Source organism: Coffea eugenioides, chromosome 5 (assembly GCF_003713205.1).
Source record: "Coffea eugenioides isolate CCC68of chromosome 5, Ceug_1.0, whole genome shotgun sequence".
Lineage (NCBI taxonomy): Eukaryota > Viridiplantae > Streptophyta > Magnoliopsida > Gentianales > Rubiaceae > Coffea > Coffea eugenioides.
In genome coordinates, this window is record NC_040039.1 from 38,094,349 (window position 1) to 38,115,663 (window position 21,315).

At 35.0% G+C, this 21,315-nt stretch overlaps 2 protein-coding genes across 4 annotated transcripts; one reads left to right on the forward strand and one right to left on the reverse strand.

Moving 5' to 3' along the window:
- The first annotated feature begins 2,448 nt into the window (after positions 1-2,448).
- On the forward strand, positions 2,449-12,163 carry LOC113769933 (protein RRP6-like 3). The gene is made up of 12 exons (XM_027314255.1): positions 2,449-2,777; positions 2,865-3,115; positions 3,498-3,596; positions 4,961-5,044; positions 5,179-5,265; positions 5,766-5,886; positions 7,381-7,595; positions 7,692-7,736; positions 7,942-8,453; positions 8,567-9,059; positions 9,842-10,446; positions 11,864-12,163. Exons 1-12 carry the CDS (start codon positions 2,531-2,533, stop codon positions 11,943-11,945), a joined length of 2,841 nt encoding a protein of 946 aa, XP_027170056.1. The 5' UTR covers positions 2,449-2,530; the 3' UTR covers positions 11,946-12,163.
- A 1,113-nt stretch (positions 12,164-13,276) lies between these two features.
- LOC113770747 (NEDD8-activating enzyme E1 regulatory subunit AXR1-like) lies at positions 13,277-20,177 on the reverse strand. Of its 3 annotated transcripts, none has more exons than XM_027315319.1 (15): positions 20,101-20,177; positions 19,312-19,484; positions 19,036-19,199; positions 18,144-18,254; positions 17,974-18,053; positions 17,706-17,856; positions 17,532-17,625; positions 16,862-16,950; positions 16,552-16,625; positions 16,285-16,447; positions 15,719-15,804; positions 14,256-14,339; positions 13,991-14,171; positions 13,738-13,836; positions 13,277-13,602 (listed from the first exon to the last, which is right to left on the reverse strand). In XM_027315319.1, exons 1-14 carry the CDS (start codon positions 20,136-20,138, stop codon positions 13,753-13,755), a joined length of 1,572 nt encoding a protein of 523 aa, XP_027171120.1. In that variant the 5' UTR covers positions 20,139-20,177; the 3' UTR covers positions 13,277-13,602; positions 13,738-13,752. The 3 variants fall into 3 exon arrangements, with proteins under 3 accessions (XP_027171120.1, XP_027171119.1, XP_027171118.1); XM_027315318.1 differs by having other exon boundaries at positions 13,277-13,654; XM_027315317.1 differs by having other exon boundaries at positions 13,277-13,836.
- Positions 20,178-21,315: the final 1,138 nt, after the last annotated feature.

Below are 21,315 nucleotides of genomic sequence, written 5' to 3' on the forward strand. Positions count from 1 at the left end.
ACTTGAGTATGATGATGGAATTAGTAAGGAAAACAAGGCAGTGAATAACAGAAACAACAGAACTTTAGATGTTTCTGTCACCATTTTGGACTATGATTCCCATTAGACACAATGTAGACTCAAAACAACTATGAATTGCTCATCTTATTTTATATCCATTACAATTGATCGCGACTTATTGTCATATATATTAAGAAATACAGGCAAAGTTGGCCTGCAGGCCCGCTTTTAAAAAAAAAAAACTGTATTCTCTCTCTTGCATTGTCAGAAATCGTGATTATAAGACTTATTCTCGAGTGAAGACACTAGCTGGCTCCGAATATGCAGTTCTGGTCATTTAAGATTTTTTGCATTCCCAATCTTGTATCAATTAAATATACAAGTCTGCCTAGTTAATGAAATTTGTTTATTTGGGGCTCTCTTATCTTGTCAATTTGGGACAAAAAATTTGGTAGTTTTAATCTTAATAACTAGGCAGACTTGTTCTTTGCTCAAAACATATATGCAGTCAATGTATTTTTTGGAATGTCTATTACGAAAAAGCCATTTATTTTGTCCTTCTTTCAGGGTTGCCTCCGGCAATAAAGAGCCAAACGTCGAACTTGTGGAACCTTTGATGTAGTCTCACCAAGCATGTTAAGGTTAATATCTATTATTGTCTCATTTAATTTAGCTTAATAGCTTTTATGTGATCTTGTCAACTCATATTATGTTGCTTGATTTTTTTGCCTGCCAAATTCCATGACCAATCTGTCTTTAAATACGTACATTACTAGTTACCAACTCATTTCACCTTTAGAATAAGTGTCATTTGCTTCGAAGTCTTTCATGTTGGCTTATGCTAAATAAGCCTTAAAAATGTACAAAATCTGAATTAGAATGCGTTTGAAAGCATGATGATTAAGTGGTTTCAATATGACATCTATCCCTCATTCTTTGTTTTGATTCTTCAGTTACATGCACTTAGTACACAACACAAAGAATGTAAGCCAATTTTATTTTGTCCCACAAAAGTTGTAAATTCTCTGTGCTAAAGTATTAGCAACTTAAAAGATTAAGTTTAATTGAATGAATTGAGCTATCAAACAGATTCTAAATAGTTTCAATATGACATCAAACCCTTGTTCTTTGTAAATTCTCTATGCTACAACTTAGAAGATAAAAAAGAATGCTAGAACTTTATACCAACCTCTAATTTTTGTATCTTTATTGTGTACCTTTGGCATATAGAATAGAAAATTTTGGTCACTTCCTTACAAAAGATTGGATGTTCAAGTCTAATTGCTAATATAAGGATGTGTTGATAGACAATACGTACCTATAAGGCTATGTTGGTGGTCAATCTGTAAAAATTCCTGTAAACCTTCCATGGTTTCGGAGGCATGCCCTAACCCATGGTGTTGATTAAAGCCAATCCCATCCAAACTTTTTGGTACCAAAAATTTTTGTTTATTTACTTGAATTCTCCTACTTTGCCCTTAGGAAACAACAAAAAAAGGTGGCGAGTATGTTTTCCCTTTTTTTTTGTAAGCCTTTCAATATTTTGTGGTCAATTTCACTCTTTCATTTTTTTTTTAAGTATTGACTTGGAACATTTAATAGACTCAAATCATATAACTGGATTAAACAAATTAGTCTCTTTAAATTCAGACTCAAGAAATACAAAAACAGCTAAATATATTTTCAAAAACTATTGACACATTTTACTATCTTTTTTTTTTCCGAACACGATAGATTTATTTCTATTTTATACTATGAAAAGGGGTGTGACCCATTAGGGCCAAGAGGGGGATTTGGAGGGATTGAACGACCACCAGTTCAGATGGTTGCGTAACCGTTGGCAAAACATTTCAAAAAGCTCTCTGGATTTTAGAATGCAAGTCAAGGGACTTGATCTCTTGATCAGCTACACCCACGTAAAGCCTTAAGACTCTCTTGGTGACTAACTAATCAAAATAGTTAGTTGACACATATTACCAACACCTTTTGATTTTACAAACACTCATTTCCAATAAAAGTTGTATGATAAATTTTCCATTTGGAGCCATATCTGGGTCTTGTAGTTGTACCAGACGATCTATACTGATGTGTTCCTGCCCCAAATCCATCAATAATTGGGCTATTGCCCCCACAGGAGTGGTCTAGCGGTAAGCGGGCTTTTAAGAATCCTTGAGGTCTAAGGTTCGAATCTTATCCTGGACTTAAATCCCTGTGACTCGTCCAGGGTCGCTGCGGGGGCCGTGATGCACTCTTCCGGTTTGATGTGCTGGCTCAGATCCTAAGAATTCGAGTTGAATATGTTCCGGGTTACCAAAAAAATAATAATAATAATTGGGCTGTTTTACCTTCGGCCCAGTCCAAACCCACTTTTACTGCTTAAATTCAACAACAAACAAATAGCTCCTTAAACCCCCTCCCCACCAAAACCTTCAAATTCCGGTTGTTTTGACTCATCCCAATGCAGCCGAGCTGAAGTTGAAAAAGAAGAAGAAAGGGGAAAAGTCCAGATTCCAGAAAACGCTAAATCACCATGGAAGATCGAAGCAGCAAGTTCAAGCTTGCACTTTCAATCACAGTCGCGGTGGCGATCTCCATCATTTTGGCAGTACAAATTCGAAAAAACAGAAGGCAAAAACAGAAGAAACAATCGAAATCTTGCTATCTCGATACAGAATCTCCTAGAAAACCTCAATTCAGTTTCAAACGCGTTGTGGCAGACAATTCTTACTCTCAATTCAAGCATTTGAAGCTCCAGGAAGCTGCCGGCGCCGCCAATGGTAAATTTGAAGAGGTGGAAAAAAGGAAAATTTTAATTTTGTTTGGAAATGTTAATGAAATTAGCTTCTTTTAATTTGTTTTGGCAGGGGATTATGTGAATGTGCATCCGTACAAGGCGGAGATTGGGGAATTATTGAAGAATTTGAACGCTGAATTTGTGGAACTTTTTAGTGGGGAAGTGGAAATGATTGGGGATGAGGCTGATAATTATGTTTGGGTTGAAACGAAGTCGCAGCTGGAGGATCTTGCTGAGGTGTTGAGTAAAGAGAAAGTGTTTGGTGTTGATACTGAGCAGCATAGTTTGCGATCTTTCTTAGGCATCACATCTCTCATTCAGGTATGGATACTTGTGTTTGTATTTGGAAACGAATGCCTTTCGAGTATGTGAGGAGTGAAAATTTTACACATTTGTGTAAAAAAATTTTCAAATTGTTCAAAATGGTATCTTTTTCCTGTACAATACAATGCAAACTGGGTTCTATTGGATTTTTCTGAAAAAAAGAAAGGGTAAACTTTTAATGTTCATGTGTATGTGCTGATATAATGTTGGTAGATATGGAAAACCATAGAAATGTCTTATGTCTTCTTAAAAGAAATAAGCATCTAAGTGCTAAGGTGGATGTGTATTTGCATCCCTGAGGCATAATACTGTACTCAGTTAATTCATAGATATAGAATATATGAGCTTTTGTGTTTAATGTGAGGTTTTTCTTGAATAGATATCGACAAAAAGTAAGGACTATCTGGTGGATACAATTGCCTTGCATGATGTGATGGGAATTCTTCAGCCCGTGTTTGCTGATCCTCTAATTTGCAAGGTAATTTAGTACACATGGTATGGTTGATTTAATTTATTTTTTATTGCTTGTAGTGAATCTTCTTCTTCAACTTATAACTGGTATACAACTACTTATAAATAGCCAGCTGTCATTAAATTTTAAATTTTGAAATTTGAACATCCCATTTTTCTTTCTCAAGAAATGTGTAATGATCCACACTTAAAAGAAAAGAAAAAGGAAACACGTTTGAAAGAAAAAATGTTGATATTTGTGGAATAGTAAGTATACGTGAATCAACATAATATTAGTTCAATAGGAGGCTATTGAACTTGTCGGATGACAGCTAAAGAAAAAGGCCAGGATTTTATAAAATGATTGCTTCTATGTTTATTGAGTTGTTTATGAACTCAAAAGTAAAGGACTTGTTTGCTTCTACTTGTCATACATGGTTGGTTATCATTTCAGTTGTGTCTTAGGAGGTGAGGAGGTAGTTTGCCAACATGAAACCCTATTCTTGTCCTTTTCTATTTTAAGAACTGAATTGAGCTACTTGATACTTTAACCGGACTTGACTTGGTAGCTTCATTTGCCAACTAAGCATCAAGAAGAGTTAGCAATCATTAACTTTTCAAACTGGAATCAAACTCAGCATGATAAGCATACAACCTAGTATTTATGTGTAAAAAGGTTCAGGCGACTCGAATTCAACTCAAGCTTGGCTCAATAATGACCCTTTCTAATCATCTGGATAATGATCACATATTCAAACTCATTAAAATGGTAAAAAAAAATCTCAAAAACTGGAATGTTTGGCTTAATTAGGCTCATTCGCATCCTTAAAGAAACACAGTATGCTCTGGACTTCCTTGGCACCATCTACCTCTTTGATGGTAAGATGGGTCGAAGTACCACGGTTAAGTATAGTTTGCATAATACTTTAATCTGAATAGAAATGACAATAACGAGAAAGGCTACTCTTTTAATCCGCTGATCAGACTTGGAGAAAGGAAGTTAGATGTCTTGTAGTGAAATAGCAGAATGGATTTGTTTTATGTATAATTTATCATTATTTGCTTCCACTGCTTTGCATTATAACTTTCTCATCTGCTTCCTATTATCTATGATTTTCTCATAGACATGCATATAGAGGAGAATCGGGGGCATACATGGAGTGGCTTTCTAGATTAACCAGATAATCATCTACATCCTTTCATCAATGATTTTAGCAATATATCTCGTGGAAGTGAACAATGCCTTTTCATATTTTGATGTCAATATTGAAACAAAAGATTTTATATCAGATATACTCGTTCCATATTTTTCTGCTTTCCTTGTATATTATGGTGATGCTTCACAACAAATCGCATTGATGCCAATTTAATTTGTTCTTACCACTGATGTAGGTGTTCCATGGAGCTGATAATGATATTCTCTGGCTTCAAAGAGATTTTCATATATATCTGGTTAATCTATTTGATACAGCAAAGGTGAGCTACCATCATGATTTAGTATGCCTTTCATTTATCTCATGTCTCGTGCCTTTGATGGGATTGAACAGAGAGTTCAAGTAGAGCGTAGCATCTTGCTTGTTGACTTTGACATTTGGAGTTGTATAATTCAGGCATGTGATGTGCTGTTGAAACCACAAAAGTCATTGGCATATTTGCTTGAAGCATATTGTGGAGTTGTTAAAAATAAACTGTTACAGGTTAGCATCTTTCTTTCCTGTCTCTCAATTTTATGAAAATTTCTAAAGATCATCTGTTTTGGCGAAACAAGTAGTGACTTCTCGCAATAGCAAAATATACAAGAAAAGAGAATAAGATTATCTGGATAAATTAGATACAAGATGGGGGAAGTTGGATTAGCATAATCAACTGGATTTGGTTAGCATCGTAGTTGGATCTTAAAAGTATTTTATAAACTAAAGCCTGTTATACTTTGGCCAACTCTGATGGACTGGAAAATTGAAATTGCTTAGGGATTCAAATATTGTCTATCTTGCTTGACCTTCTTTTCCTATGTTACCAATTGGTAGCATCATAAGTTGTAGTAAGAAATTTAGTATTGAAATAAATGATTAATTGTGATGTAGAAGACAACGCTGCATATCAGTTTTTGATCACATGTTTTAGCTGGCAAAATTTTGCTACTTTTATTGGTGTCTTGGTTCACCTAATGGGGTTTGTTTCACCACTTAAAATGCAGCGAGAAGACTGGAGACAGCGTCCCTTACCTGCAGAGATGGTGCAATATGCACGTACAGATGCACACTATCTTTTGTATGTAGCAAATTGTCTTACTTCAGAGCTCAAACTATATGGAACAGGTACGCAACGTACCTACTCTTGTTGTACAAAATTTGAAATTATGTGTTGATTGTAGATTCTATGACTTCTCTAGCATTCATGCTTTAAATTTTTATGGTATTCTAAAATTGATCATACTTTTCTCCAACAATAAATTACTGAGAGTTTTACAAGTCAACAGTTGAGAACTGGTTTATATGATGGATTTCTAAAATATATAATTTGAAAAGAAACATTGTGGAGTAGCCACTACACGTATATATATAGTGAAATTAGCTAACATGTGTTTCTATCAGAAAACTACTATGGAGTCAGTGAGTCTGACAAACCAATAGTATCTAATGCATGAATCTACTTGGAGTTGATTAATAGCTGTAATACATAGCTTTAGACTTCGTAAACCCCCAGAACACTTCATCCAAGTGTCTATGCATGTCAAGATTTCTTTTCAGTTTCTAAAGTAAATAAATAAATAATGAATAAAAATGAGAGCAAATTTTACATGCACTGACAGTGTATGCACCATCACCGTTGGATGTATTACACATGTCCAAAATTTGAATTTCAAGTTCAAATTTACATTAGTTGTCATTCATCCAAGGTTGGCAGCGTGTACACTTTCAGTGTATAATAGATTAATCCTAAAAATAATTTGAAAAATCCTGGAAATAGGAGTTGTTATTATCCATAAGGAGCTTTCCAGTCAGTTAGAAGCTTGCTTATTCCTTTCTTTCCATACTTGAGCTCACACGAGCTGACTTCCAGGCCTTTTCCCCTCTGTATTTCAGGCTTTTCTGGTGCCACTGTTCTATGAACTCTTTGTAAAAAAAAAAAAGTCGTGTATGTAAAAAAAAGTTGTATTTTATACATATTGTAGTTTTCAAAATATTATTAAACATAATAGTGCACCAAAACTCATCTTTGTTGCTTTATATATATGAAGATCATAATCTGGGTACATTTTTGTCAGCAGAGTCAACATTTTCAGTATGTATCATTCTTTGGATCTGTTAGTCACATGATGGTAAACATTTAGAAGGTTATCTATATCCCTAGAAACCCAACTGGATGGAGACACGATCATCTGGTTCAAAAGTTGAATTAATTCAAATGAAGTTGAGTTACTCAATCCAAATTACTCGTTAGTTTCTCAGAGTATCAGCCTTTACTGCAAAGCACATTCTCTTAGTTTCTAAAGGGCAATTTGTTTTGTTTGCGGGATATGATGATTTATAGTACTCATTTGCATATCAGATACAAGTCATGACTCATGACATGGTTTACAATTAGATTAGCATTTGTTACTAACCATCAGCTTGTGGTCTAGCTGTCTGAAATATTCCTCAAGATTAATAAAGATTTAAAAAAAGCCCCTTATCAAAAATTTTGCTATTAAATTAGATGATAAGTGGGATGTTTCTTCTTGTCAACTTAGGCACATTTAGAACAAGTTCACTCTCATATTGTTTTTTGGTTTGTAAAGTGCCCGAATCCTGAATACAGTAGTGTATCAGAAAATTCATCGCGTCCCGATGACACGTTCCATTTTGTTCTCGAGGCTAGTCGGCGTTCAAATGCAGCTTGTCTGCAACTTTACACAAAGGAGATTGAAGCTTATCCAGGAGAATCTGCTGCAGCATCGATCATTTCTCGTAATTTGAATGATCAAGGAAGTTTCCAATCAAATTGCTGTTGTGAGACAAAGGAAAATTGCTCCTGCCAGGTTAAGGTATCGATGATTTTTTTTCTCTCTTTATTTTCATAAATATCATAAATTTTGTATGTCGATGAGTTAGTAACTTTTGTCTTTTTCTTGATAATTCAGTTTCAGGCTGTTGTGAGACGTCTTTGTGCTTGGAGGGATGTAATGGTAAGTGAATGTATCTATGTGCTTTTCTTCCTCGAGAGCATGTATAATAATTTGGCCCTTTATTTTATTTGTTTCTAATTTCAAGTACCAGCTGCCTATTTTCTGAAGAATAGCCTATGACTTGCTAGATACATGTTCAATTTGAGTCTTTAAGATTGCTAGACAATTGAGGCTTTGCATCTTGGTTTGTTATACATCTGTTCAGGCCCGAGTTCACGATGAGAGTTTGAGATATGTCCTATCTGAGCAAGCCATAGGCATGCTTGCAGCAAAGGTTCCAACAACTGAGATGGAAATATATGATACCATCTCAAGAGCTGATCTAAATTCTGATTCCGTGAATTTTGGTTCTTTTCTCGAATCTCCATCGCCTGTTGTTTGCAGTCACTTTGAAGATTTTTATTTACTGTTTCAAGATAATATAGGCAAGGATGATGATTGGTTAGTTCCAATCCTACAAAAGCACCTAGGCTCAGATGGGACTTGTCCCCTGTCAATACATAACTATGTTTTACTATCAAAAACTAGCCTAAAACCAACAAATAGAACAGTTTCTAAACCAAATGGGTTTAGAGCTGCAAAGCAAGTTGCTCGTATGGCTTCAAGAGAGTTATTCGTTCAAAAATTCTCCTGCAAATCCCCAGTTTATCATAATTGCAGAATCTTTGCAAACGACGGCCGATTGTTATGTTACTGTGACCGGAAGAAGCTTGACTGGTAACTTTATTTTCTCTCTTCTTGATTGCATTATTCATACTTAATTTCCAAATCTAGCCTACTTGTGAGAAATATATGGAGTCTCCAATGAATATGAATATTTATTGTCAAAGGTATCTTAATCGAGATCTGGCAAGACTTGTTGAAGATGACCCTCCAGCTATAATGCTTCTCTTTGAACCCAAAGGTCGCCCTGAGGATGAGGGGAATGACTTCTATATTCAAAGTAAGAAAAACATATGTGTTTGTTGTGGTGAAGGGAATCACTATTTACGGTACCGGGTTATACCTTCGTGCTACAGAATGCATTTCCCTGAACATTTGAAGAGTCATCGCTCTCATGATATTGTGCTTCTCTGTGTGGATTGTCATGAAATCGCACATGCTGCCACCGAGAAGTACAAGAAACAAATAGCTACAGACTTTGGAATACCACTTTACATTCGTAAAGTAATTGATTCTGATCAAGTTCAAAATACAAGTGAATCGACTGATGTACATTTTGAGGAGGTAGGCGTATCTCCTTTGCAGTTGCGCACTGCAGCAATGGCTTTGTTGCGCCATGGGCCAAGAATGCCACCCAAACGCCGTGAAGAATTAACCCAGGTATGAATAGTTGTCAACTTTCTGTATTTTCATTTTGGGTAGTAGCAATGAATGAAAAGGTACGAGTAGTAGTCAAAAGTAAAATGATGGTAAGATCATCTAGTTGCAGACCCTATATTTTCTTGATAGTCTTGCATTTCCTTGAAGAATGGCAGTAAGAATGTGTGGTATATCTGCAATGTTTTGGTATATGACATGGTATATCCAAAAATATTTTCCAATGTGTGGTATATCTGCACTAATGTTCCATGCAAAGATTTTATTTTTTTTTTCTAATCTGGTTGAGTTTATGACACTTTCACTTTATAATACCTTTCAATGGTCCTTTAGACATGGTACTTCAAACACCATGGGATGGTAATTGACTGCATATTGCTGGTCCAATTATATTGATTTGGTTATTGTATGATCTCTAACTTTAGCATTAATATCCCATTTTCTCTCGTATTTCAGATTTCAGAAAATGAGGACTTTGAAACCTTTTGAGTTTTGAGTCCATTCTGTCTTCCATATAGTTTCTAGATATTTTATTGCTGTTACTATCATTTGTTTGGGGAAAACTTTTAATGCGCGTTAGGAGCAACATCTCTTCATGGCCAAGTGTTGCATCTTTTGATTTCTATTGGCAGTGCTTTCCTTTTCACTGTAAATGCTTATAATAGATAAAATATTGGAAAGTCAGACAAGTCTAAAATGTCTTTGCCATTGTTTCCTCTCTTTGTTTTATTAGTGGCAGTGGTTGAATTTTATTCAATGAGCTTTTGTGTCTATCGATTGTGCAGATAGTAATGCAGTACTATGGAGGTAGAGAAATATCAGATGAAGATCTGGAAAAGGCTTTGCTTGTTGGGATGAGTCCTAATGAGAGAAAACGACTAGGGAAAAAAAGAGGACTACAATTCAAGCATGCAAGTTCTCAAGTTTTGGTTGGTACAGATACAGATAGTAAAGAAACATGTAGCAAACAAAATAATGGTCAAAACTTGATGGAGATGAGAACGGACATAAGCGGTCACTCTACTTGTTCCAACACTCTGGCCAATGGTGAAGTCTCTTCGGCCCATAGTAAAGGAGTAGATTCGGACAGTACTAAGTCTCGAAATACCAATTGCATACCTTTTTCAGTTTCTGATGTTGCTGAAAGTGGAACTCCATTGAATGGAGCGACAAATTTGATCTGCTCAACGTATAATGGAAATTTTTCATCGAAGCACCAGTCAAAGTATTCACTACTTGGGCATGGACCACATGGAAAGTTAGTTGTTGATCATTTACTGAAGGAATATGGTGAGGATGGAATCCTTGAATTTTGCCAGAAATGGAGACAAGTTTTTGTTGATGCTCTTCATCCTCGCTTCTTACCTGCTGGATGGGATGTGAACCACAGGTACTTTTATGGCAGTGACCTTGTATGGTCTGCTCATATGGGATGTAATATCTAGTCATTCTTCAATCCTTACAACCTATGGCAACTGTTTGTAAAATGCTGGACTCCCAGAAGTGCCTTTTTAGATTCCCACACATGAAAGAGTGTTTTTTAATTTGAAATGGTATTTAAAGTCTTAACATGCCAAAGGCAAATGCAGCACAAAAGTTGAAACTTAAAAGGCCTAGAATGTTTGAACTAAACTGTCAAGTGAAAGTGTGTAGAATTTTGGATGCTAAATTTAGAGTTCTGTGTGATTTTTATACCATAAGCACATTGTATCTTGATTTAGTGATAGAATGAAGCTATGCAACATGATTAAGTCAGTATACAAATAATTTTAAAAACAAAACTTTCAAACCAAAACAAAAAATGGTTACATATGAGTTCAAGGATAAAGAAACTGTAGGACCCAAGTAAAACTATAAGGGTAGCATCTCTAGGAAACGTGGCATCACGATAATGATTTAGCAAGCAGTGAAAATCAAGCTCAGATGGTGCACTTTTTGTAATATAGTACACATCCTATAATGTTGGGATCATAATTTTTTGGAAGCCCTAGGATTGTTGGATTTAGCTTTTTGTGCTGATTGGATTTGATATCTACTTTTCATACAAACTGAGATACTTATCTAAAGTATTTTGGCTTTCTTCTGGATGTGGATTTTTTTAGTTCCATCAGATTCTGCTTCTGGGATATATGTAAATGCATTACTGCGATTTAAACATATTTTGTCCTGTACATACAGTTTATTTGTCCTGTGTTTGCAAGTTGAAGACTTATAATAGCTATTATGTTGCAGTGCCAGTTATGCATTGTGAGCATAGAGGCATAATTATCTTATTCTTGTTCTAATATGTGAATTTCAGTATCAATATTACCAGTTCTTTGTTAATGCGTACATGTCTGCATGTTTATAAAGCTTCTATAATGGATTTAAAACTGTTCCTGTGGTTGGATCCCTGCACTTTAAAATCCAAGTTCACATAGCAGTTGCTTGTACTTTCATGATTGTTGTACGTGAACCTGTTTTTGAGTGTTTGAAAGTATGTAATTCTTAAGAAGGAAGCATTTGTTGGGAATAAGGTTAGACACTCATATGGTTAATTCGCGTCTTGTCCTTCTCGATTGTGAAGGAATGCTAAGAAGTGAAAGGGTGAACCTCTAGTACTCTTTAAGTACATTTATCAGAATGAAGCAATTTTTTATCTCAAATAATAAAATACTGCATAATATGTTGCCAAATATTTTGAATGGAACCACAGAAGTGGAATATTTTTCTTTTTAAATATTGAATTTCAGGTGTCAGGAGTGTGTATTGTATGGTTGCTGAATTTTTTGTGTGCAAGGATTTGATGTCTGGTGGTTTTTTGCCAGTGGTAAGAGGGACTTTGGGGATTTCAGTGTGTACAAGCCTGTGAATAAAGTTTCTGCAGCTACTGAGGAATCGGGAAAATGATCAAGACTTCAATCTGCCAGGTTGCAAGAGACCCTTTTAATTACCATTTTATTCTAGGAGAGCACTAGCATCGTTAAACTAGGAGATGTAATCTGTTTTTATCTCTGTTTATGTATTCATTGGTTTCTTCGTTTTGCTTGTCATCGTGGTTTTCCAATGATCAGACGAATTTTGTCCAAGTGATTGCATTGGAGCTGTAGCTTATATACTGGAATACTTTTCTAATGCAAGGATCTTCATGTTTTCTATGCATTGTTAACAAAATCATTTGCTTGAAACCTTCCTTGCTGTTTTCCATTGAGCTGGTCTTTCATTGGGGTTTTGGTTTCAAACCTGCAATCCTTCCGCCTGATAGGCCGCTTCCATCTTCATTGTTCTTGAAACTGAACACCTCAAGTTTGCTCCAATTTAAAAAGGACTCGTTGACAATGTTTGAACAAGTTTTCCTTTTCAGATTAGGGCCTTGCAAGTCTGCAGATTATTGCTATTCAGATGAAGCTATTATGAAGCGACCTCAGAATTTGTCTGCTCTCATGGACTGCTTGGGGATGCACCAGCTGACATTTTGAGGCTGCTAAGTTTCTAAAGAATCTCTTTCGCCATTTTCTTGCTTTAGTGTGGCAAATTCTCGAGTTTGTTTGCACGGATTTTTGAAGGCATTGCGACATCAACCAAGAGGGAAAACAGGATTCCAGCGCACATTTCAACTGTATACTCGGACCTAAGGTGGAATAACTGGAAGATATCTTCGGTTAAATTTTACTGGCAAAAATTTAAGCTTAATCTTGGGCCCCGTTTGACAAATGAATTTTTTGAATTTTTGTTTAAAACTTTACAATAACTTATTATAAATGTTGTAGGAAAAATTTTTGAAGTGTTTAAATTTTTGAATGTTTTTAAGTATATAGTTTAAAAACGTTACGAAGTTTTTTGAAATTGTCCCATTTGATAAGTGAATTTTTTTGATGTTTGTTTAAAATTTTACTGTAATTTATTATAGAAATTTTTTAAAAAATTTTGGAGATGTATAAATTTTTTTAATATTTTAAAGTGTATAATTTAAAAAAATTTTAAAATTATTGTAACTAAAGCTTTTACAAAATTTATAACAGACAAACTTGGCAAAAAATTCATGTGCCAAATAAATAGACCCTTAATTTCAGGGCAATTTTTCCTATCTATTGGTTTCAAGGGTGGGGCTAGTGAAGAATGTTTCTTAATCATTTATTCTGGCCCGAGATTTTGCTGACAGACTTTTGCCAAATTAGGGCTTTTCTGCACAGGTGGGTGGAGGGAGAGAGAGAGAGAGAGAGAGAAGAAACGGAACTCTCTTAAAACTCGGTAACCTTAATATTCATTTCCATTTTGTTTCCTTGGGTGTACCATTCAGCCCCTGATTGTTCTATTACCCTCGGCTCCAACAAAGCCTTGAGCTGAAATCTCTAGTTACATTATATCGACTGCACAAATTTAGACTTCAGCAGTTCATTCTATACTCTTCTTGTGTTGTCCTCAACTAATCAACCATGGACTGGGTACAGAAATGTCCCTCAACCAAAATGGGCGGAAAAATAAAGAAGGATAAGGTGCAAATATAAATATAAAGCCATCGAAATAACCCCCGCCATTCAGCCATCTAAGCATGTCCATCTTCCAGCTTTCAAGTATAAATTTCAAGCACTGTGCTTTCAGAAGTGGAGAAATCTGATCTGCTCAAGAATTAACTAGAAATGCACATCAGATCCTTCACGAATCTGGTACCACGACTAAAGAAACGTAATCAAAGACATACCATCGCTGAAACTACTTATAACAGTAACAGTTGAGACTTGTGATCAATGCCGTTGAAGATGAAAGTCCCAGACATAGGAACAAACTGCCTTGTGATGAGCTGCAGCAGAGGCAAAATGATTGGCCTTATATATATTTGTAATTGTGGAGAAAGTTAAAAAAGACCATAACTTGGCAAGAAAGTTCAGTAGTACTAAATTGAACGGTTATGTCTGCATTCTCCCAAAAAATTATGAAAGGAAAGACATCCCAACCTTGATCACTTCCTGTGATGCAATTCCACCAATAAGGGCAGCCACAGCGTGAAGCTCTGCAGCACCATACCGGCACATTTCATTTATGAGATCTTCTATTAAAGATGAACCATTACAGCCCAGATCACTAAGGAGGCCGACCGCAATACTTTTCAATCTGGAAATATCCTCATCCATCCCACTGCAGAAAATTAAAATAGCAGAATCACTAAGATGATGATCAAATAGCGTTTCTGCAATGAATGTGTCTAAATTATGGTTTTACCCCTCAAATTGGCCAGGGAAACTATTATAGTTTGCAGCAAAACGGTCTGCAGCTCGAAGCAGAATGTAGAACCCTGCAGCATAACTATAACACAAAATTTGAGGCCAAATAAAGAGAAATCACAATGCTGAACATGTGACATGTGATAAATCTAGAAAGAGCAGAAAGATATCTAACTATTTGCAATCAGCTCCTAAAGTTTTGCAGGTTCTGGACACGAAGTTAAAAAAAAAAGGTTAAATGCTGATAGATCTATATCAATTTCTCTTAATCCTAACTTTTTGAATGATTTGCTAGAAACAAGAAGAATGTCTTAACAGTTCCTTTCTGTAACAATCTCTCTGAGCCAACAATAAAAACAAAACAGACGAGAGTAACCTATTATGTAACTTGTTGAACAGAAAATCCCATACACAATCCTTAATTTTGTGCAACAGAAAGCTTTCAAAAGAGGTGATGCCACTTGAATGAATGATCAAAAAACTCAACCAGGGAAAAAAAAAAGTCTCACCTATGAATTGCATATACAAAATAAAACAACCTCCAATAAGGATGCCAACTAAGGAGATACAACTTCAAATACTAGAAACAAATAGTAGTATGTTATCCTTAAACCCCAATTCCCGAGCATAAATATACTTCTTTTTTCCCTTTTGGGTTTTTCCAACCATCCTCAATAAACTAGACTCAGAAATCACTCATTTCTTCCAACCTCAGTTTTCGGGTAAGAGGCCTCAGTTTTATGCTGTACTATTACTTTCCCCTACATTTTTTTCTCTTAACCATCAACGGGCCTTCCCTACACAGTGCAGAGCTCTAAGAGATGATGACTTCTGCAGATAACCGGGAGAATGGATAACCACAGCAGACTATAAACTTGAGAAAACTTGTACAGGTATTTCTGGTTCCTTAATATGTAACCTATTTTGAACTTAATGAAACTACTCTTCTAATTCTTCTTCTCCTTGCTCATATTTTGGTTCCATTGAGTCAAGAAACCTAGGTTTCAAATTAAGTCTGGTCAGACTTTCCAAGCCACTGACAATGAAAGATCTATATAATGAAGCTCCAAAAAACTTTTAAGTCCTTGAAAGAAAACTTCACATTAGTAGCTAGTCAAATAGATAAAACATGCATACCAATGTCAGACCCAGCTCTGAAGTCACTTTTACTATAGAATAGGACTACTTTTCCTGAAATGTTATCTAGATCAAGCATCCCAAATGTAATTTATGAACCTGAGAGCAGTCCTTTAACAAAGGTCAGTTTTTCTTTTCTTTTCCCCCCTTTCACTTCTTGGTCTTCAACCCCCTCAGTTACTACAAAACAATACAAACAATATTCTCAAGGTTTAAACCAGTCTGAAAAATCCACTCTATAAAGTGACATCAAATAATTGTTCACTTCCTTTTTTCTAGAAACTAGCCCATAAACCAAAGAAAAGCTGATAAGTATGTATATACCTGTAGTCTTCATCAGTCAGACACTTCTGTAATTCTGCTTGGACTGGGGTGTTGAACTCATCCTCAATGGGCCGATACCTACAAACCTAAAAGCATATCATATGCCTCAGATACTAAAATAGAACATTTTCATATGATAAAAACAGTTCAACATAGCATGATGTTTCAGTCCTCATAGAATTGAGGGACTCAATAATAAAGGGCAGTTCCCTACTTAGTCTGGCAAGTCGGTAGTTGATATCTACTGTACACAAAAATACACCAAACAGGGTGGAAACACAAGAAAAAGGGAAACAAAAGAAAAACAAAAACACAATGTGATGGAGCAATATATAACACCCTCACAGCCCCTGCCAAGCTGAACATTGCAACATTGCAATATCTATCGACCTGTTTTGCCAAAGGTCAAATTAAAACAAACGAGTTTCATCATTGCAGTCAAACAGTTTCAAAAGGATCTCATCATGGATCCATTCAATGCAAAATTTGCTGAAAAGTGGCGATTCCAAACAATCACTCTTCTAACTGAAAGTTGGATAAACATTTCAAGAATAAAACAGACTTACTCGGAGTTTCCTTGCACTTTTACAGAAGCTTTTTATGTAAGCATTTGAGATGCTATATGGATCTCTACCAATTATTTTCAGGATATGCCTGACTTTTTGCTCCATAGCAATAAAATCTGCCACAGCCTTTGCTTGGTAAATCTTCTGCAAATTTACATACAACCTACAATATACACGGAAGAGCTCTATAATATACAAGTCATAGTTTTCATAGACGTAAATGACAAAATTAATACTGCTTGTCCTGCAAAAATGCTAGTCACTAACTCAGTGGATGATGTCATATCCGGTATTGAACCCTCAAGAGGTGCCTCCCCATTCCCTTCATTGTCAATGAAATCCTGCAGAGCAGGCATGAAATATGGTTGGGCAATCATGCAGGTCAAAAGGGTAGAAATTCAAGGTTGTTAAAGAACTGTTGAACGAAATTACAGTAGATAGTCAATCTATTAAACTAGAAGACTAATTTCATAAAATGAGATGTTAGCAGACGAATTTGCTAATTATTTATTATAAAAATGAGAGCTAATATTTGTATGATAAAAAAACAGAGCATACAGAATCCACAAAAAGTTACCTTTAGAGCTGCCACAGTCACCCAAAACTCTGATGAACTTGAACCAACTTCAGCACTACCATCATTAATTATCTTCTCTAACTCTGAACCTTAATTGTGAAATCAAGAAAGATAAATATACATTTCTACGAAAATAAAATATAGTTGTTACATCAAAAATACATTGACCGGTAAAAATAGAATTCTGACATGAGTAGGAAAGTGAAATACTAACCTAAAAGCAAGTCAAACTTGAGTTGCAAACTAATAGTGTAATTAATGCATGCAAATACTATAAGTTTTCAAGTAGAAGCAGATTATTTAATCAACTAAAATGAACTGAAACACAAATTTTCTAGTATTAGTAGAATATTAATATACCATTAGCACATGGTTCCACATTCAAAAAGTTTGTAATAGGCACAAATATAAGCACAGAATCAGATTATCAGAAGAGGCAAGTTCAAGATACGATCTTGATCAAGAATCTTATTTCCATCCCAAAGGTCAAAAAATACTTCTAAAACAACCAAAATCAGAACTGCTAGGCAGTTCCCAGCTATCCCACTCATTAGTATAAGATTTGCAGTAGTTGTGACAACATGTGACTTCAAAAATGTGCTCAAACCCAATTATTACAATTCCCAGCAACTCTAATTATATGTCTTGAATCCGCAAAATCATTACTTACTGATTCCTCTAGGAGCAAAGACTTTAAATGAAGCTTCCATTGCCTCTTTATAATTGTCCTCATCAATTGCAATCATCCTGGCTTTAATTAGGTCCTAAGATAATTAAAACAAGAACGGTCTCAGAAACCAAACTAGAATAAAATATTAGCGCAAGTGAAAACCAAATTCTGAACCTTGAATTGTTTCTTCTCATCTCTAGTTGATGGAAGGCAGCCACCATGACTTTTTGCCCACTCTTCTGCCATCTTAACGAGAATGATGACGTAAGGGGTGTGCTTATGGACGACTGGATCAGATGTGTTCAAATCAATAGTGTCTGCAAAACTATGAGTAACAAATATATCATCAGAATCTACCTATTAAATTGAAAGCAAAAACACCATCAAAAGAAGTAACATTCTCAGAAACAATCAAAGCACATGCAGAAGTACTGTGAATAACCTTCTGAGCTCTGGCCATGGGTTATTTAGCCGGAGATCATCCAAAAAGTGATCAGGCTTTGACTCAATCACAGTATGCTCCTGCAATAGGATGCAACTATGAGATTTCAAATGTTAAAGTTTGTAAATTGTCCAATTATCTCAGCAAATGTGAAAGAAAAAGTCAGTCACCTTCACACTGATCCGAATAAAACCTGTTAGACCATATGAGCGTGCAAATACCAGAGCAACATTTGCATCTCGACAGATTCTATCCAATTTCACCATTGAATCTTCAACCAGCTGAAAAAAAAAAGACAATGAGATATGTAAATAACATGAATTCATGACTGTTCTACTTTCAAAGTGAAGGTAGACATCAAAAATCCCCTCGGCAGTAAAATCTCAACCACTCCATGACTACATCTACTGGCTGAAAGTGCATCTTTCCATGTTTAATTTTCTTTAAAAAGAATAAGTGTTAGGATAGTTTCCCTGCAGGTAACTTCTGAATGCTTAGATCCAACCAAAACTCCAGAAATCAAAGACTTTGAACAGCCTAATTCACTAGATAGAAGGTTTAACATGAGTAGGTTACAAAGGAGTTGGAACTTACTGCAGTTAACCAGGAAAAAAAATTTCCCAATTGCTTCCTTTGAAGGGGATATCTTAGGATTGTAAATGGACATCAGTTTGACCCTTTGACCCAATTGATTCAAGTATAAAGCAATGTAGCAGACTGATAGCTTAAGAGGTTAACACCAAATTTGACAACTCAAACTATGCTGGCTTAGTTATATTAAACTGCAGAAACAATAACAGAGAAACTAATCTTCTTTGTTCCTTCATATATCTCCAATTAAGTATATGTAAGCAATGAGCCACTAGGAATCAATATGAATTCCAATCACTATGGATCAGTAGAAAATTAAGGTTACATTGATGTTTAATTTGACATTGTATCAATTATAAATCTTATTGCCAAGCTTGATGGTGCCCAGAAATTTAAATGAGTCTACATCATTAATCATATATGTGACATAAATCAACAAAGAATTAACTTAAAAAATAAAGAACTTCATACCTGTGTGGCCACTACCAGAGTGAACTGTGAGAAGAATGATGGGTTTGACTCAATCAATGCCTGGGGATACTCTTCAATAAACTTGGCTTTAACAGCATCATTTAGCTCCTGAAGAAATGAACACACACATTTGGCCTTCGATTGTCCCACACATGATTCGTCCACTACAACAATTACAATTAAAAATCAGAAAAGACGATCAAAAAACACATTTTAACAGCATAACACATAAATGACAACATTGATAGAAATATATGTCAAAAGCAAAATGTGTACCCATGAAGTTATTCCCAAGGTCACCCACTTCAACTTTCGAGCCATCGACAACGGTGATACTTCCAACCCCACCAAGAACAAGATTTTTCAATGTTTCTGAACCTGTTGGCCCACAATTCAACAAGCATACACTAGATCTCTCAAGTGCAGCCTGTCCTTGCTCACCCCATATTCTGAGAAACCAAATTTGCAGTACAAAAATAAACAAATATAGTATTTTTTTTAAATTAATTTTGATAGTAAATAATCATAAAAACTCATAAATTCTCTGGTTTTACTTTCACCATTCTTCTCCACAAAATTCAACTCTTTATAACCATTTTCGAGCCCGAACCAAGAGTAAATATCTTAAACCAAATTTACTATTATAAAATTCCTATAATCCTAGTACAAAAATCGAAACATTGCAATATTATTATAAATTAAAAAAAAAAAAGCTTCGACAAAAGTGGTATTAATTTCACTCGAATTCTGGATAACAGAACCAACTTAAAGAAAATGAAAAGCCATTATGCTTTAAGGCCAACTAAAACAAGATCAATGTACAAAGCAATAATTAATCAACTAATTTCAATCCAAGATATCCAATAAAATTTACAAATAACGTTTAAACTTGAAATTTCTATTACTAATAAATAATTAAACAACGCTAAAGCGGAAAAATATCAATAAATTCTATACTTCTTGCCCTAAAGCTATTACTAATAAAAGTAAATAGAGACAATGCTGAACGTCAAAAGGGTCAATAAAGAAAATAGTGAGGCAAAGAAAAGCTTCAGAATAAGTTACCTGAGCTGACGATCGTACTTCGTTTTGGGTTCCGCCATTTTGCGGTGTACTGAACGTGCGGCAGTGTTTGTGGGACTTTCTTCACTTTCGCTGGCTTGCTTGGTTACTACGCTGTGGGGCTCAAGAAGCTGAGAATTTTTCCGAAAGGATATATTGTATTTGCGTCCCCTATAGTTTAATGAAATTGTGTTTAAACCCGTTGGATCTAAGGGAATTACAGATATAGTCATACAACGGACTCCCTTGTTATATATATACTAGGCATTGTGCCCCGCGAGTTTCGCGGGGTGCCCATTATGTATGTTAATCATATATGATTTTGGTTGATCTGGATTGATATAAAACACTATAATTGATTTATATATATTGATATATTCTGATTAGATGGATATAGAATTTTTATTGATTTGTATGTATTAGATGTGCATAGGATTTTTAGTGACTTATATATTTTTTTGATATTTAATAAGTGAATAAAGATAAAAAGAATTTCTATTTTTTCATATTTAATATTTTTGGTATTATATATATTTTGGAGAAAATTAATAAATACGTGAATGAATATAAAGAAGGGGGGAAAATTATATACATAGAAATAGCATCAAAGTTATAATTATTTCATATAAATAACATATATTATATGTTAATAGAAAGCTATATTATTGCGGTGTAGATGTTTGATTATGATTCTTGAATAAAGTTTCTGTTGAAGAGGTGTAGATGATAATTGTTTTCATTGAGGAGGGTGAATAGGATGACACTTCCTTCATGTAGGAAATGTTTTTGTGCGAATGTTGGCCAACCTTCTGTTATTTCTATTCCTTCTAGTTGAAAGATCCATCGGGTTTTAGCGTAGTAGCAATTGATGATTCCTGCGTCATTTGTTTGTATATGTGATGGTATATCGCCGATGAGTACCTGAGATAGAAAATGGGGAAAATGTGGTTGTATTATGAAAGGAGAATAGGAATGTATTGTATGAATTATATTGATTGGAATGTAATTTGTATGAAACTGACCAAAGATTCGAGATCGTCTGCTCTCAGCATTATATAAAATGAGAAGTGGGTCATTAGTCTTTCTTCTTCTGTGAAGAGTGCTTTGGTTACAAGAAAAGGAATGGGTTAATTTATTTTATAATAGAGAGATAAGATTGTTTTATAGAGAAAGAGTTGCTTACTGCATCCAATTGATGATTCTGAATGATTGAGGAGG

Bases quoted from the DNA above. Each gene is read 5' to 3' on its own strand.
- LOC113769933 (XM_027314255.1), top strand. From the start codon at position 2,531: ATGGAAGATCGAAGCAGCAAGTTCAAGCTTGCACTTTCAATCACAGTC. The intron at 8,454-8,566 runs GTAACTTTATTT...TTATTGTCAAAG, and splicing joins GACCGGAAGAAGCTTGACTG to GTATCTTAATCGAGATCTGG. The intron at 9,060-9,841 runs GTATGAATAGTT...TCGATTGTGCAG, and splicing joins GCCGTGAAGAATTAACCCAG to ATAGTAATGCAGTACTATGG.
- LOC113770747 (XM_027315319.1), bottom strand. From the start codon at position 20,138: ATGGCGGAACCCAAAACGAAGTACGATCGTCAGCTCAG. The intron at 18,255-19,035 runs GTATGAAGTTCT...TTTTTTTTTCAG, and splicing joins CTCTGGTAGTGGCCACACAG to CTGGTTGAAGATTCAATGGT. The intron at 16,951-17,531 runs GTAAGTAATGAT...TTCACAATTAAG, and splicing joins CTTTGCTCCTAGAGGAATCA to GTTCAGAGTTAGAGAAGATA.